Source organism: Arachis ipaensis, chromosome B03 (assembly GCF_000816755.2).
Source record: "Arachis ipaensis cultivar K30076 chromosome B03, Araip1.1, whole genome shotgun sequence".
NCBI lineage: Eukaryota > Viridiplantae > Streptophyta > Magnoliopsida > Fabales > Fabaceae > Arachis > Arachis ipaensis.
Window position 1 is genome coordinate 123,916,690 of NC_029787.2, and position 13,472 is coordinate 123,930,161.

At 35.8% G+C, this 13,472-nt stretch overlaps 1 protein-coding gene and 1 non-coding gene across 2 annotated transcripts; both read right to left on the reverse strand.

Moving 5' to 3' along the window:
* Positions 5,471 to 10,572, reverse strand: LOC107631388 (serine hydroxymethyltransferase, mitochondrial). The gene is made up of 16 exons (XM_016334818.2): positions 10,333 to 10,572; positions 10,191 to 10,241; positions 10,005 to 10,091; positions 9,633 to 9,754; positions 9,409 to 9,485; positions 8,929 to 9,053; positions 8,473 to 8,565; positions 8,102 to 8,194; positions 7,811 to 8,008; positions 7,564 to 7,668; positions 7,088 to 7,153; positions 6,897 to 6,974; positions 6,381 to 6,492; positions 6,194 to 6,304; positions 5,892 to 6,061; positions 5,471 to 5,699 (listed from the first exon to the last, which is right to left on the reverse strand). The coding sequence occupies exons 1-15, from the start codon at positions 10,420 to 10,422 to the stop codon at positions 5,913 to 5,915; spliced, it is 1,557 nt and encodes a 518-aa protein (XP_016190304.1). The 5' UTR covers positions 10,423 to 10,572; the 3' UTR covers positions 5,471 to 5,699; positions 5,892 to 5,912.
* On the reverse strand, positions 11,687 to 11,760 carry TRNAN-GUU. The gene has a single exon. It is a non-coding gene; the product is annotated as a tRNA-Asn (tRNA).

Sequence of the window (13,472 nt, forward strand, 5' to 3'; positions counted from 1 at the left end):
CCCCCTCGACGACCCTGGTGGCCAGTCCCACCATCATCTCCCCCGTCATCGCCACCGTCATCTCCACCCCCGCCATCATCATCGTGATGCTCTGGATCATTATCCATCCCAATAGCATCCTCGTGTCTTGCCCCAACAGGCTGGCTGTATCGAATCCCCACACGCGCACGGGTCGCTCTCTGCCTATTGTCAGGCACATTTGGTCCTTGCTGCCTAGCAGGTGCAGCAACATGACCCCGAACTGGAGCATCTATGGGAACTCCACCCGCCCGAGGATCCATCAGTAGATGATCATGTGAAAGGAACCTACGTGCTACACGGAACCACTAGTCAAGATACTCAGCAGAGGGACGGGGATCTGGAACCAACTGAAAGGAAAGCACGCTTTGACGTCTCTCATCCCAACACTGATGCCATGTGGCGAACACCTCAGGAAACAACCTAGTGGGTCCTCTACCATCCTTCGATAACAAGAAGTCGATGTTGATGGGTGGCTTCGGGATGTGCTGAACTCCCCCGAGCTGAGATAAAACCCTATCTACTTGATGCCACTCTATTGACGCAAAGTATATCAATGTAGTGGTCGACTTCCATAAAAGCGTGTGGTCAGGCCGGAGTATGTCAGGATGGACTACTTGGATCACCTCAAGACTGCTGTATGGCATCCAGATGAACTGCAACATGGAAATCAGTCAATATTACCAACCGAGTATATGAAAATAGAAATACAAAAAATAGCATTATAGACATTCAAACTTACATCATCGCCAGTCAGCCTATCTAATCTGTGTCGGGTAGCAATCACACGGGGTCCCTTCTCATCCGACGACGGAAGAAACCGACCCCACCTGATCCATTACAAAGCGACCAGAAGTGAGCTTATAAAATACGATACAAACATGTGCATGACAATGATTATGCATCAAAATGATATACCTCGCAGCAAGCAGCCAGAGAATAGCATCAAACCCTCTAGGCCTGAATGCCGGGAAACGCCAAAATATCCAAGACTGTAGTAGCGACAGCGGTCCAGCGAGGTTCTTTACATTCCGATTCGCAACCCTACAGAGACACATGTACAACCAAGACAAGGTGGCCGAAGCCCACCTGTACTTGCCGAGTCCATTGAGGTCTGCAACATACGGGAGCCACCGTAAGTGTACCCTGGCACCAGACTTATCCGTGAATAGCGCGGCGGACAACAACATCATAATGTAACCCCGTGCATAGATCTGTACCGTCTCCTCTGATGCATGAGCGGGCAATACTCTAAACTTGTTCTGGAACCAAGAAAAAGAAACTGTGAAGTCATCGATGCAGTCCTCCGGTGTTCACCAAATAACTCTCCAAACCACACCCATGCAGGCTTGCCACCCTCCATCAACTGCTCGAAGTCACTGAGGCACCCACTCACTGCATGACCGTCAATTGGAAGGCCAAACTGGTATGCCACATCTTGTAGTGTTATGGTACACTCCCCAAATGGCATGTGGAATGTATGTGTCTCGGGACGCCATCTCTCCACAAAAGCACTGATCAGCGGCTCATCAAACTTGAACCAATAATCATTCAACCGAGCAACATGTAATAGGTTCGCACGATCTAAGTACGGGAGTATACGATCATGCAGTATCATCTTCTGTTGCCGATGCACGCTCCTAACGCACCGGGTTGGCTGAAAATACGCAAGCATAACCACATCATTATTTCGGGTCCTTATACACACACACATAGAAAATAACTTAGTCCATGACAAATATCCAACTCACAGATGCCATCAAAATGGATATGTTCATAATAACATTTCATGTTCAAATCGACATTACCAATATAATGTAAGAACCATAAAAGTCGCAACCGAACCGATCAAGTCAACGGGTTAATGGTTCAACCGAAAATTCACCGGTTGAACCGATTGACCCGGTCCTATATAAATAAAAAATAAAATATATAAAAAATTCTCAAATTTAAAATGTAAATACATATTTTCAGTAATAATCCAACTTCAACATTTTTAAAAAATTTGAAACTCAAGCGGTTTGGTCGAACCGGTCTTACCGAGTGATATCAGTTTAAACCATTTTATTCCGGATTTGACCACACACAACCGGTTCGTTTTCTCATCCGGTCAGATCATCAGATTGGATCGGCTCAGGATCCCATTGCCCGATTTTTTCCTCGAACCGATTCGGTTTGGTCCAGTCCGGTCCGGTCCGGTCCGAACTCAATAGTAGAATCAGCAAATTTCATGGGATTCTACCGTCAGAACCATCACCCTATCATGAGCGAATTCCATAATCTATTAAGAACACTGATTTCTAACGTCTTATACTAAACCAAAAACTAACTAAATCACTATACATGGTATCCGGCAACGTCTTAATCAAAAAATATTCTACCATGTCATATTCACCCTATACAATATCATCCAACATACTATATCATCCAAAATTTAAAAACTTACCTCTTGATCGATAAATCCGGCAACATGCGCAATGCCGTTCAGGCGGTACATATCTCCTTGGTTTGCGGCCATTACCACCACCAGAGAGATTCCCCAACTCCACCAGCCGGCCACCGGCGGCCCACTGCCACCACCCCCGGTGCCACTCAGACGCCTCTGCCCACCACCAGTTGCACCTCCGCCACCGGCTGGTCCCACACCCAAAAACACTTCTCCCCCCAAACTTCCTCTCCGGTCAACAATGGTGGCTCCAAGACCTCCCTAAACCCTTTACGCCGCAGCAACAACAAAGATGACTCGTGCTTGAGTCCTTAGGGTTATAACTTGGGCATAAATCGTCCCAGCCCTGTGAGTGTTACAAAGTAACACATAAATTGTCCCAGGCTGAAGAGGGTCCCAATAACACATAAATCGTGGCAGTCCAGTTTGGTTTAGCCCATGAACACGTAAAACCTACTACCCTGGGACGATTTATACTCTACTTGTAACCCAAGAGGCCCTGCCACGATTTACTCTTAATTTGCCTCACAAGTTCATGCATTAATCGTCCTAGGGTGAGATGATTCATGTTTTATATAACCCTTTGCAGCCTAGGACAATTTATATAATAATACAAAAAGGATAATCACGTTGCAGAATCTGTTTCAAGGGAATCAGGTAATTTTGAAACGCATACAATTTATTTAAGTAAAAAACCCAAAAATGGATTTTCGAACTACACAACATCTCAAACTTACTCAATGGAGATAAATGTGTTGAATGTGAAAAGTGTATGGAAAAAGCATATGAAAAATGAGATAACTACATTTGTGGCACATATAATCAAACACCACAATATCCAACAATAGGCTGCGTTTGTTTGTGAGAACAGGACATGACAAGGCACTGAGAACAGGACAGAACAAGACACTAAGGTAGCGTTTATTTTGAGGTATTGAGACAGAGACTGGGAGACTGAGACTCAGTATCATGTTTATTGGTTGAGAGACTGGTACTAAAATTTCTGTCTCTGTCTCCAAAATTTTAGTATTTCAGTACCTCCAAAAAGTGGAGACACAGGGAACTAAAATTTTTAAAGATGGAGACTGAAACTTTAATAACATTTTATCCTTAAAATACCTTCATTTCAATTAATTATTCCAATTTTACCCTTTGTACAAATTAAATTAGAATTTCATTCTTATTTCAATTTCTGTCTCCCACTTTGCACCAAACAGAATACTGAAATTTATTTTAATCTTTGTCTCTTAGTCTCTGTCTCTCAGTCTCAGTCTTTCCGTCTCTGTCTCTCCACCAAACGCTACCTAATGGACAAAGACACAAAATTTTGTGTTCTTGTATTCTGTTTGGTGATAAACTATAACAAATTATGAAAATATAATTTATTCTCATTTTTTTTCATTCAAAATATTTGAAATAAAAAATATAATAATAAAAAATATAATTATGAAAAATTAACAAGAATAATGAAAGAAAAAATGAAAAATAAGTTGTGTCTCTTGTTAGTGTCTCTGTGTCCTTCCTGTCAGGATGGACACAAAATACACTAATTCAGTGTCTCTGGACACATTGTCTCTGTCCATGTCTCCTCTGCCAAACATGATTTTATGTCTTTGTGTCCCTATCTCAGTGTCCTGTCTTTATAAACAAAGGCAGCTTAAGGTAACTCTATATACTTTTCATAATCCAATCTATCAAATTATTAGTTACTAACACAATACTTATATTAGGTTCAAAATTCAATTAAAGGTTTCAGATCAAAGTGGTACAACAACTTTTGTACTATTTGATGGCGAAGCAAAAAAATTGTTGGGTACAACTGCTTTAAATCTAATGGCACTCCAGAAAAGTAATGACATTGAAACACCACCCCAATTGAAAAATTTGTACAACCTCATTTATATTTGAAGTCAATGTAAATGATTTGAATCTTAAAGAAAATTCTCAACAATATACTATTACCAAGACATTTGTTTCAACAAAAAACATTAAATTTCAACACCCATTTGTTACCAAGACATTTGTTCCAACAAAAAAACTAAATTTCAACACCCATTACAACAAATAAAACAGGTAATACTAAAAAAAATCACTTATTTTAGTTATTTTAGACATCATTTTTATTTCTAATTTAAATTATTCATTGATTATAGGAACCAACTTAGCCAGCACTAATATCATCAGACGAAGATCACATACCCATCAAGAGATTAAGGAGAAAGAAAACTATCAAATTCAAGACACATTTTCAAAAGAAGAACATACTCGCAAATATGGAACAAACAACACAATAGAAAGTGCATATAACTCAATAATTCATAAAGAACATGCTTTCACAAGAACTTACACAAAAAAAAGAAAGTAACAACTCTAACAAAAGGAGGACGAGCGCCACATAAGAAGACTAAGGGCTCGTTTAGATAGCTTCGTAAGTGACTTTTTTTAACTTTTAACTTATGAAAATGTGTAGTATTAATGTCTGGTACAATTTTCAAAACAAAATAGTAACTTTCTAAAAAGTTATTTTGGTGATTAAGGAGAAGTTAAAAAAAATGACTTTTCTCATAATAAAAAGCTTTTTATCACTTTTCTCTTAAAATAAGTACTTTTAGAACTAAAAAACCAAATACAAAATAACTTATTTATAAGCTACTTTTAATATAAACATTTATTATTTAAGTTATTTCTTCAAAAGTAACTTAATTAAGTTGTTTACCCAAATTGGGCCTAAGTTTATCAACTAAAATAAATGCAAAAATCAAACCACGAAATAAAAATGTTATTTTGTACATACAACTCTAATATCCAAATCTTTTGTACTACAAATTATTTTAAATAAAATACCTTTTAAATTTAACTTTAGTTTACACATTTAATTTAATTCTACAAAACATAACAATTTTTAATATTTATATATATTATCATTAATTTACTAACCCGCGCATCGGGCGGGTCTCATTCTAGTTTGATTTATAAGAGATATATTTATTTCCTGCAATCGTATTGTAATCACGTAAAATGAGGAGGGAGGTGTCAACAAGCATCTATTCTGGAAATTTTGTAGTTGAAGCCTTTATTACATATGATATGCATTGATACATTAAGAAGATAATGATCAAGTTTTTCTAGATTCATACGTAGACTAAATTTTTATAAGTTATCCTCTTATCGTCCTGTAACATGAATCAAGAACCTGATCATCTTGAATTGCATGCCAATAAGACCACGGTGTGACCTGTCACAATGCAAACTGAACCCGTGAGAGAAATTTCAACAAGGATTTTGAATGTGCCAGTTTAAGAAACTTGATCTTCAGTTAGAAATGTCAAATGCAAGATTTCTTTATCTTGAAGAACTAAAATACAGTACGAAATCATCAAGGAACTAGAATGCCTGAAAACATGGTTACATCGTCAAAAATGCATACCTATTGGAACATCTTCTCTCCTCAATCTTTGTATTTCATGGTTGCTTTATCGAAACCAATGGTTGGAAATTGCTTTGCATACTCCTCAACATCGTGGCGGAGCTTTGCAATCTCTGACTGAAAGGTTGAAGATGACTCGATTGTGGCCATAAAGTCCTTCAATTTCGTTCCTGATAAAAATATTCAACAACAAACCACAAGTTAGCTTAATTAAGCAGCTGCAATCTCTCAGCAACAAGTTAAAATTTAAACCAGAATTTTCTGAATAGAAAACAATTATGCATATTGAAAGTTTTAAGAACCTTCGCTCTCTGCCTTTATCTTCACAGCCAATTTTACTGCTGCATCAAAAAACTCTGCTACCTTGACAAAATCCTCCTCAACAAATCCCCTAGAAGTAAGGGCAGGCGTTCCTGAAATCAACAAGAGCTATCAAGTTAATGACAAAAGACATTGAAATCTCAATATAAGCAATTGAAGAGTCTGTACCCATCCTGATGCCACCAGGAACCATAGCAGAGACATCTCCAGGAACAGTGTTTTTATTTGCTGCAATATGAACAGCTTCCAACACCTTCTCAACTCTGGAGCCATCAATTCCCTGCACAAATATTTGGGAAAGGCATTGGTCTCACTTTAACATTACTTGATAAGATTATTTAGGATAAAATGCAGTCACAGCTCTAGTTTTTGGATCTGGCATAATATAGGCCTTTTTCAAGGGGATACAAAATGTTCCAGAATTAAAGCACAAGCAAAGCTAGTAACTTCGTGTTTGTGTGGTATTACTATGGGTGTGTACTTGTTTGATAAAAGAAGTGACTCTTTTTGAAAAAATAGGTAGGAGTTTCCTCCCATAAGGTCAATTCTGAATAGTCTCACTTTCTCAAAAGCTTACCAAGTGATATCTAATAACACAAGCAACTAGCATTAGATGCGATAATTATTGTGTTCAAAGTACACCCATCTAAGCTTCTATGAAAGCAAGCCAGATGTGTGCATTACCTTGTTCTTAAGATTCACCAAAACAAGATGATTCTCAGTTCCACCGGAAACCAGCTCATAGCCCCTCTCGCTAAGAGCCTGCAAAATGCCAAAGATTCCATCAGTACATAACAAAGGCTATATATTTGGAACACTTTGTGGTATAGAATCCAATTAGACACAACAAGAAATATTTGTCATTTGTAATGCACCTGTGCAAATTTTGAACAATTGCTGAGAACTTGCTCTTGATATGCTCTATACTCTGGAGTTGTAGCCTGCATTCACACGAGAAATGAATTATAAATACTGCACACAGAGCACATCTGAACATTCTTGCAATAGCAATATTTTACAAAGTTAAAATAATAAAGAACTCAGTATGGATTCAGACAATTTGGTTTCAAGAGTATCATCTAAAGATTTTGAAACTTACTCCTCCCACCCATTTGCATTATCCAATTGATATCATTCAAATTAGGTCAATCTCCAAATCCACCCCCAAGAAACCTTCATATTATGCTAAGATGAAAAAGCAGGCTACTACAAATCCAATTTATTGTCTCTGGCACTTGCAAATATATACATAAACGGCGAACCATAATAATATAATATGAATAAAAATAGACCCTTTCCATCAGAATCTGTCACAACTGAAAAAATATGAATCAAGAAACAAATAGCATACCTGCTTCAATGCAACAGCCAAACCAGTAATGGTGTGGTTGTGTGGACCACCTTGCAGTCCTGGGAAGACAGCTTGGTTGATTCGGTCCTCATAGTCATACAACACCTGAAAAGAAAAAAGGAATTACTGTATCGATGTTTGGCCAATGTCATGAATTTAAAACAGCATAAACCGGACCTATAAATAAAAGTGAAATTTCAGATTGAGAAAAGAACAAAACAAAGTTAAATGCATCTAAGCAATTTACCTCCTGTCCTTGTTTGTTAGTTTCTTTAACTCCCTTCCTGAAGAATATCATAGCTCCACGGGGGCCACGAAGTGACTTGTGAGTGGTGGTAGTCACTACATCTGCATAATCAAAAGGTGATGGGATAACACCAGCTGCAACCAATCCACTGATGTGTGCCATATCTGCCAACAGTATAGCTTTCTGTTTGTCGCACACCTACAACATGCTCATGAATTCAACCTTGGGCCTTCCTGAAAATCATTTAATGTACAACATAAAATCTACAAAAACTAACATACAATATGTTACCTTGCGTACACGTGCATAATCATACAGGCGTGCATAAGCACTAGCTCCAGCAACAATTAATTTTGGCCTGAAGAGTTTAGCCATGTTTTCCATCTGCATTTTGAGATTTTCATATCACAACGATGATAAGATTACACAAAAGGGTACAAAAAATATCGGATTAGCTAGAGTTTGATTTTAAGAGGTTCAAACAATTATTTACGATGAAGTAAAATTGTTTGATTTTTAATTTATATGCATGCAGTCTGTAACTAAACTTGCTATATGTATATCAGATGAATACTTTAATTCGTGGCAGTTGAAATAAATATGATCAAGCTAATTATGCAAATAGCAATAATCTGTTATTAAGGAAGTAGCCAAATCAATACCTGGTCATAGTCAATGTATCCTGTGCTTTCATTCAATCTATATGGCATTGTCTCAAAAAAAATCGAGACTGCAGAAATCTTTTTGGTGTCAGTCTGCATCGTAACAACAGCAACAACGTTAGTCTATCATATATATAATTAAACAGAAGGCAGAACAAATTAATGAAGAGACCTTCTTGGATAGAGAAGAAACAAAGAAAGTTTGTTCACACATGTAAAGAATCTTAATTTACTGTCACAATCACACTAAGCAATGCCAATAGTAAACACAAAGTCTCAACTAATAAGAATTATACATAAATAGATATGTAATAAAAGCATTAAATTTTTATGAATAACTACAAAGTGATTTCTATCTAATCCTTGAAGAAATTGCCAAAAGAAATTACCAATAACCCATGAACGTGATAGATTTCATTATCACAGGAAATGGTGGATGATGGAAGTTGAAAATACCTGGTATCCATGAGAAAGATGTCCACCATGAGGAAGATCAAGTGCCATGATTCTGTCATGAGGTTTTAGCAATGCAGTATAAACTTGAAAATTTGAAGGAGACCCAGATAGAGGCTGAACGTTCACTGCAGTTTATGGGTAATAACATATGAGAAAAATTGACACCTAAATATTTTAAAAGAATCTACTGAATATCAAGAAAGCTCATGAGCATTCATTTTGAAATGTAACCAGCAAAAAGTCTACAAGAGAATTCAACCTAAATGCTACTTCTGAATTCTGAACAAAAACTCGTGTGCCTCAAGTGGTAGAAGAAGAAACGGGAAAAAAATAAAAAAAAGGTAATCACAAAGAATAGATCATGTCCACCTGCAAGCTTAGAACAATTAGAACAACAGGCCAATGACCAACAAGATGAAATAATGTGCAATCAACAAAGCCAAATAAAAGGGTATACCAATATAGTTATTGTGCAGTTACCTCCCCATTTAGCTGGATCCAACCTGAATGCCTCGAGGGCACGCTTCTGACATAGTCTTTCTGCCATATCAATGTACCTTGAGGAAGAAAGGCAACAATTTTTTAATTGGACTAGAAGCAGGAGTCCAATAATAAAATCCAAAAATGCTAGCCACTGTATATTATTGTGTTTGTTGTATTATCAAGAGGTGAACGAACACAAAGAAGAAAAGTGAGTGACATACTCATTTCCACCATAATATCTTGCACCAGGATATCCTTCACTGTACTTGTTTGTCATGACTGAGCCAACAGCTTGCATTACAGAGACTGAAGTGAAATTCTCTGACGGTATCAGTTCAAGTCCCTTCACCCCAAAACAGTGATATTCAGATAAGTCATTCTAATAAGTACAAGCTACTGAAAAAAGAAAAAAAAAATCGAGTTCCATTCCTTATGTAATGTTCTCCCTAGGTGCGGTAATTTTGAACAGAACCACGATTAAAACAGAAATAATTTTGTTGTTCCATGGTCTCTGCAATCACATTGCACGCAACAATTGTGGCTGCATAAATGAAGAGTCTCATGACCAATAACATGTATGTAAATAAAATTACCTTCCATTGCCTAGCTTTTTCGAGCTCAATTATATCAGCAATCTGAGGATCAACAAGCTCAAGCGGGGCATTCAATTGCTTTGGCCACTGAAAATCCCAACAATTTGAAATCGAAACCATCACACTACAACCACAATTAACCTTCTTTTTTTCCTATAGTAGAAATGAATTGAAGTGATATCTTACTGTAACTCCTGGTCTCTCTTTGTCGTATACAGCTTCATCAGGCAACGATGACTACAACAACCAATTTTGGAAAAGAAATAAAAGAAAGAAAGGAAATTAGTGAATAAAAAGGGTAGCAACTAGAGAGAGAGAAAGAACAGACCTTGTAGCAAACGGAAGTGGCATTGAAGAGAGGGCGGAGAGGTTTGTCCATGGAAGATGAGAGCCTCCGAAGCGCCATTGCCATCGCCATCTCTCTCTCTCGGACAGAGAGTGTATTTGTGTGATAGTTAGTTGTTATTGTTATCCGTCTTCAGAGTGCCTGTGTGACTCAGTAAGGAGAGCCATGGCGCCACGGTTTGGGAATTGGGACCCACCCTTCACACGTGCACTTCAATCATTCGCTCTATTTATAATATCATTATGTTTAAGTATTCAGATCTTGCTGATAAATTTTAATTCATTAACTATCACATTTTTTTACGTTTATATCCATCATATTTCGTGGACATAAAAAAATTAATTCTGAGAAAAACGAAAGTTTTTATTCTATTTTATTTATGTTATACGTTAGTAATTCTAACATTTAAATTTTGAATACTGATTTTTAAATAATAAAAAATAATTTACATTACTAATATATATAAGATGAATAAAATAGGGAGAAAAAAGACTTTAGCTTAGACTTGAGACACCTAATTCTCTGGTACCTGCATTTACAGGAGCATGCATGTTAGCATGTATGTATGTGCAACTCATTGTCATTCATATTGATTATTTTCATTATTTTGTGTGAAAATAAAATGAACATAACTTGAAAATTGAGATATTTATGCACACACATTGGAAAGTAAAAGAGGCCATGAAAGGCCTATCCACAATGGCATAATCCTCGCTTCTTGGCCACAACTTGATTAAGTCTGTCTGGGTGCGTTCAAAAGGCGGATTGGGTGTTCAAAATTCTTGAAAGTGATGCTGCCACTTGCCACAAATCCATTCAAATTCTTCACGAGTCATAACAAAGCATAGATAATCCCAAACTCAAGCATGGTTGTTTTCTTGTTTCCCTGAATTCAATATACACCTTCAAACCAAATTGATACTTTAGCTAAGAGGTTAATGTTTTCAAGAGTATAAAATAGTAGACCTTGTAATGCATTAAAAAGTCTCAAAAAAAAATAAGTAACTGATTCTTCTATAATTATAAAACATTACAGTATAAACAATATTTTCAGTACAAAGCTTAACCATTTGTTTTTAACTTTTTTTTTTTTCAATACAAGACAGAACACACACACACCCACACTCCACTCACACACCCATTAGATACTCCTTTTTTTTTAGCAAAAGTGATAACTGGTGTCTTTTTTTTCTTTTTAAGGGTGGACATTCTTTTTGCTTTTCCGTTATTTGGTCTAAGCCCAATAAGATCTATAATATGTTAAATTGGACTAAAACCACAAGCCCACAACATAGCAAACGAAATACATTTCTCGACGACTAAAAGTAAAAAATATCGCTAGAAGGAGGGCTTGAACCTCCGACCTTGTGGTTAACAGCCACACGCTCTAACCAACTGAGCTATTCCAGCTTTTTATAAAATCATCCCTAAAGTTTAAAACCAAGTTTTAAAATTGTTCTTTTTACTTAAATCTTAAAATTTTAGACCAAATTACCTATAACAAAAAAATTATAAAATTAAAAAAAAAGAAAAATAAGAGAATGAGAGTATTTCTAGTCCTGCGAAGGGAGAAGGAAAGAAGAAGGAGGAAGGGAAGAAGAAGAGGAAGCTGTCTACGATCCACCTCTGTCTCCACTTCTGTCGCCAAAATTTTAAAATCAAGTCAAATCTTAGGGACATTTTTAAAACCAAGTTAAACTTTAGGGACCATTTTGTATGAAAAAAATTTTCGGCCTATACATTAGAGACCAAAATGGTACTTAACCCTAATTTAAAATAATAACAAATAATTTAAAATTTATTCTTTCGAATTTTATATTTTCAAAAATTAAATAATTTTTTTATTGTCAATACAATCAAATATCTCTTTTCATATATGTTACTAAATATTCATTTAAAAATTTATCTCCCATATAATTATGAAGCCAACTTTTTATGATGTTCATAATAGAGATAGTTCTTTGACTTCTTTCAATTGATGCAGTTACTACGAGCAAAATTAAAACTAACTTCAAAAGAAAAATACTAATAAATAAACAATATTTTTTCGAGTCTCAACTAATTTTTGAAAAATAAACACCAATTCTTTTTAAATTTAAAAATTGATCGTCAAAATGCACATTTAATATGAAATTCTCAAGTTGACTATCAAATGTCAAAAGTTAAATGAAAAATATTTAACACAATAAATATATATTAGTAGAGTTAAATTTAATAAAATAATTTTTATAATAATTTAATATAATGGGATCAATATTAATAATATAGTGGGGACAAAAAATTTTTTTTACTAAGAATTATTCAAACAAATTTAAAATTCCACCGAAAGCATTTGCCCCACTCCCTTGTGAATGAATCCGTCCCTGCGGCTCCCACACACTCTCTAAATCTCTCCCTTTCACTCTCTCTCAACGCATATCAGCACCACCACTACCACCCTCGCGCCTCTGTCATGTTTACTTCATCCTCCTCCTCATATTAATATTCCTTTCACCGCATCTTTCCTCTACGCATCATAATTGTCATCGTTTTTTTCTGTTACCGTTTTTCTTTTCCCTCACTTTGTCATCAGCCTTAGCTTTGTATCTTTGAGGTCGATGACGGTTGTTGGAAGGACAGAATCGAAGAGCGCATACCCCCTATCCATTGTTCTTTTGCTTCTCAAAGTCGTTGTCCATGTCACCTCCACATCTATCATGTTTCTTTATTTTTCACCTTTTTATCTCTACTTTTACTTTTATATTTCTGTCTCTCTTCTAAATGCTATCTAATATGACTTCTATATGATTGGGTTAGAATGGTGACAGCAAAATGTGGGATAAGATGGGAATGAAATAAGGTTGCTAGTAGTGTTGGGATTGTTAGTAATGAGAGAATTGGCATGCTATGACTGAATTTTAAATTGAGGTTAGAGTTTTGAGTTAGGATTGAAATTGGGGTTAAGTTAGAATTATGAATAGAGTTGAATTTGCAGTTAAAGTAAAAAAAAAAAAAACAATTTAATTAAAATTGTTTTTGATAAAAATTTAATAATAAAGATAAAATTAAAATTATTTTAAATATTTAAAAAAATCAAATTATATATTAAAGATAATTTTAAAAAGTACATTTTAAAAGTGTTA

Bases quoted from the DNA above. Each gene is read 5' to 3' on its own strand.
- LOC107631388 (XM_016334818.2), bottom strand. From the start codon at position 10,422: ATGGCGATGGCAATGGCGCTTCGGAGGCTCTCATCTTCCATGGACAAA. The intron at 9,054-9,408 runs GTAACTGCACAA...CATAAACTGCAG, and splicing joins GGATCCAGCTAAATGGGGAG to TGAACGTTCAGCCTCTATCT. The intron at 6,062-6,193 runs GTTCTTAAAACT...TATTTTTATCAG, and splicing joins GATAAAGGCAGAGAGCGAAG to GAACGAAATTGAAGGACTTT.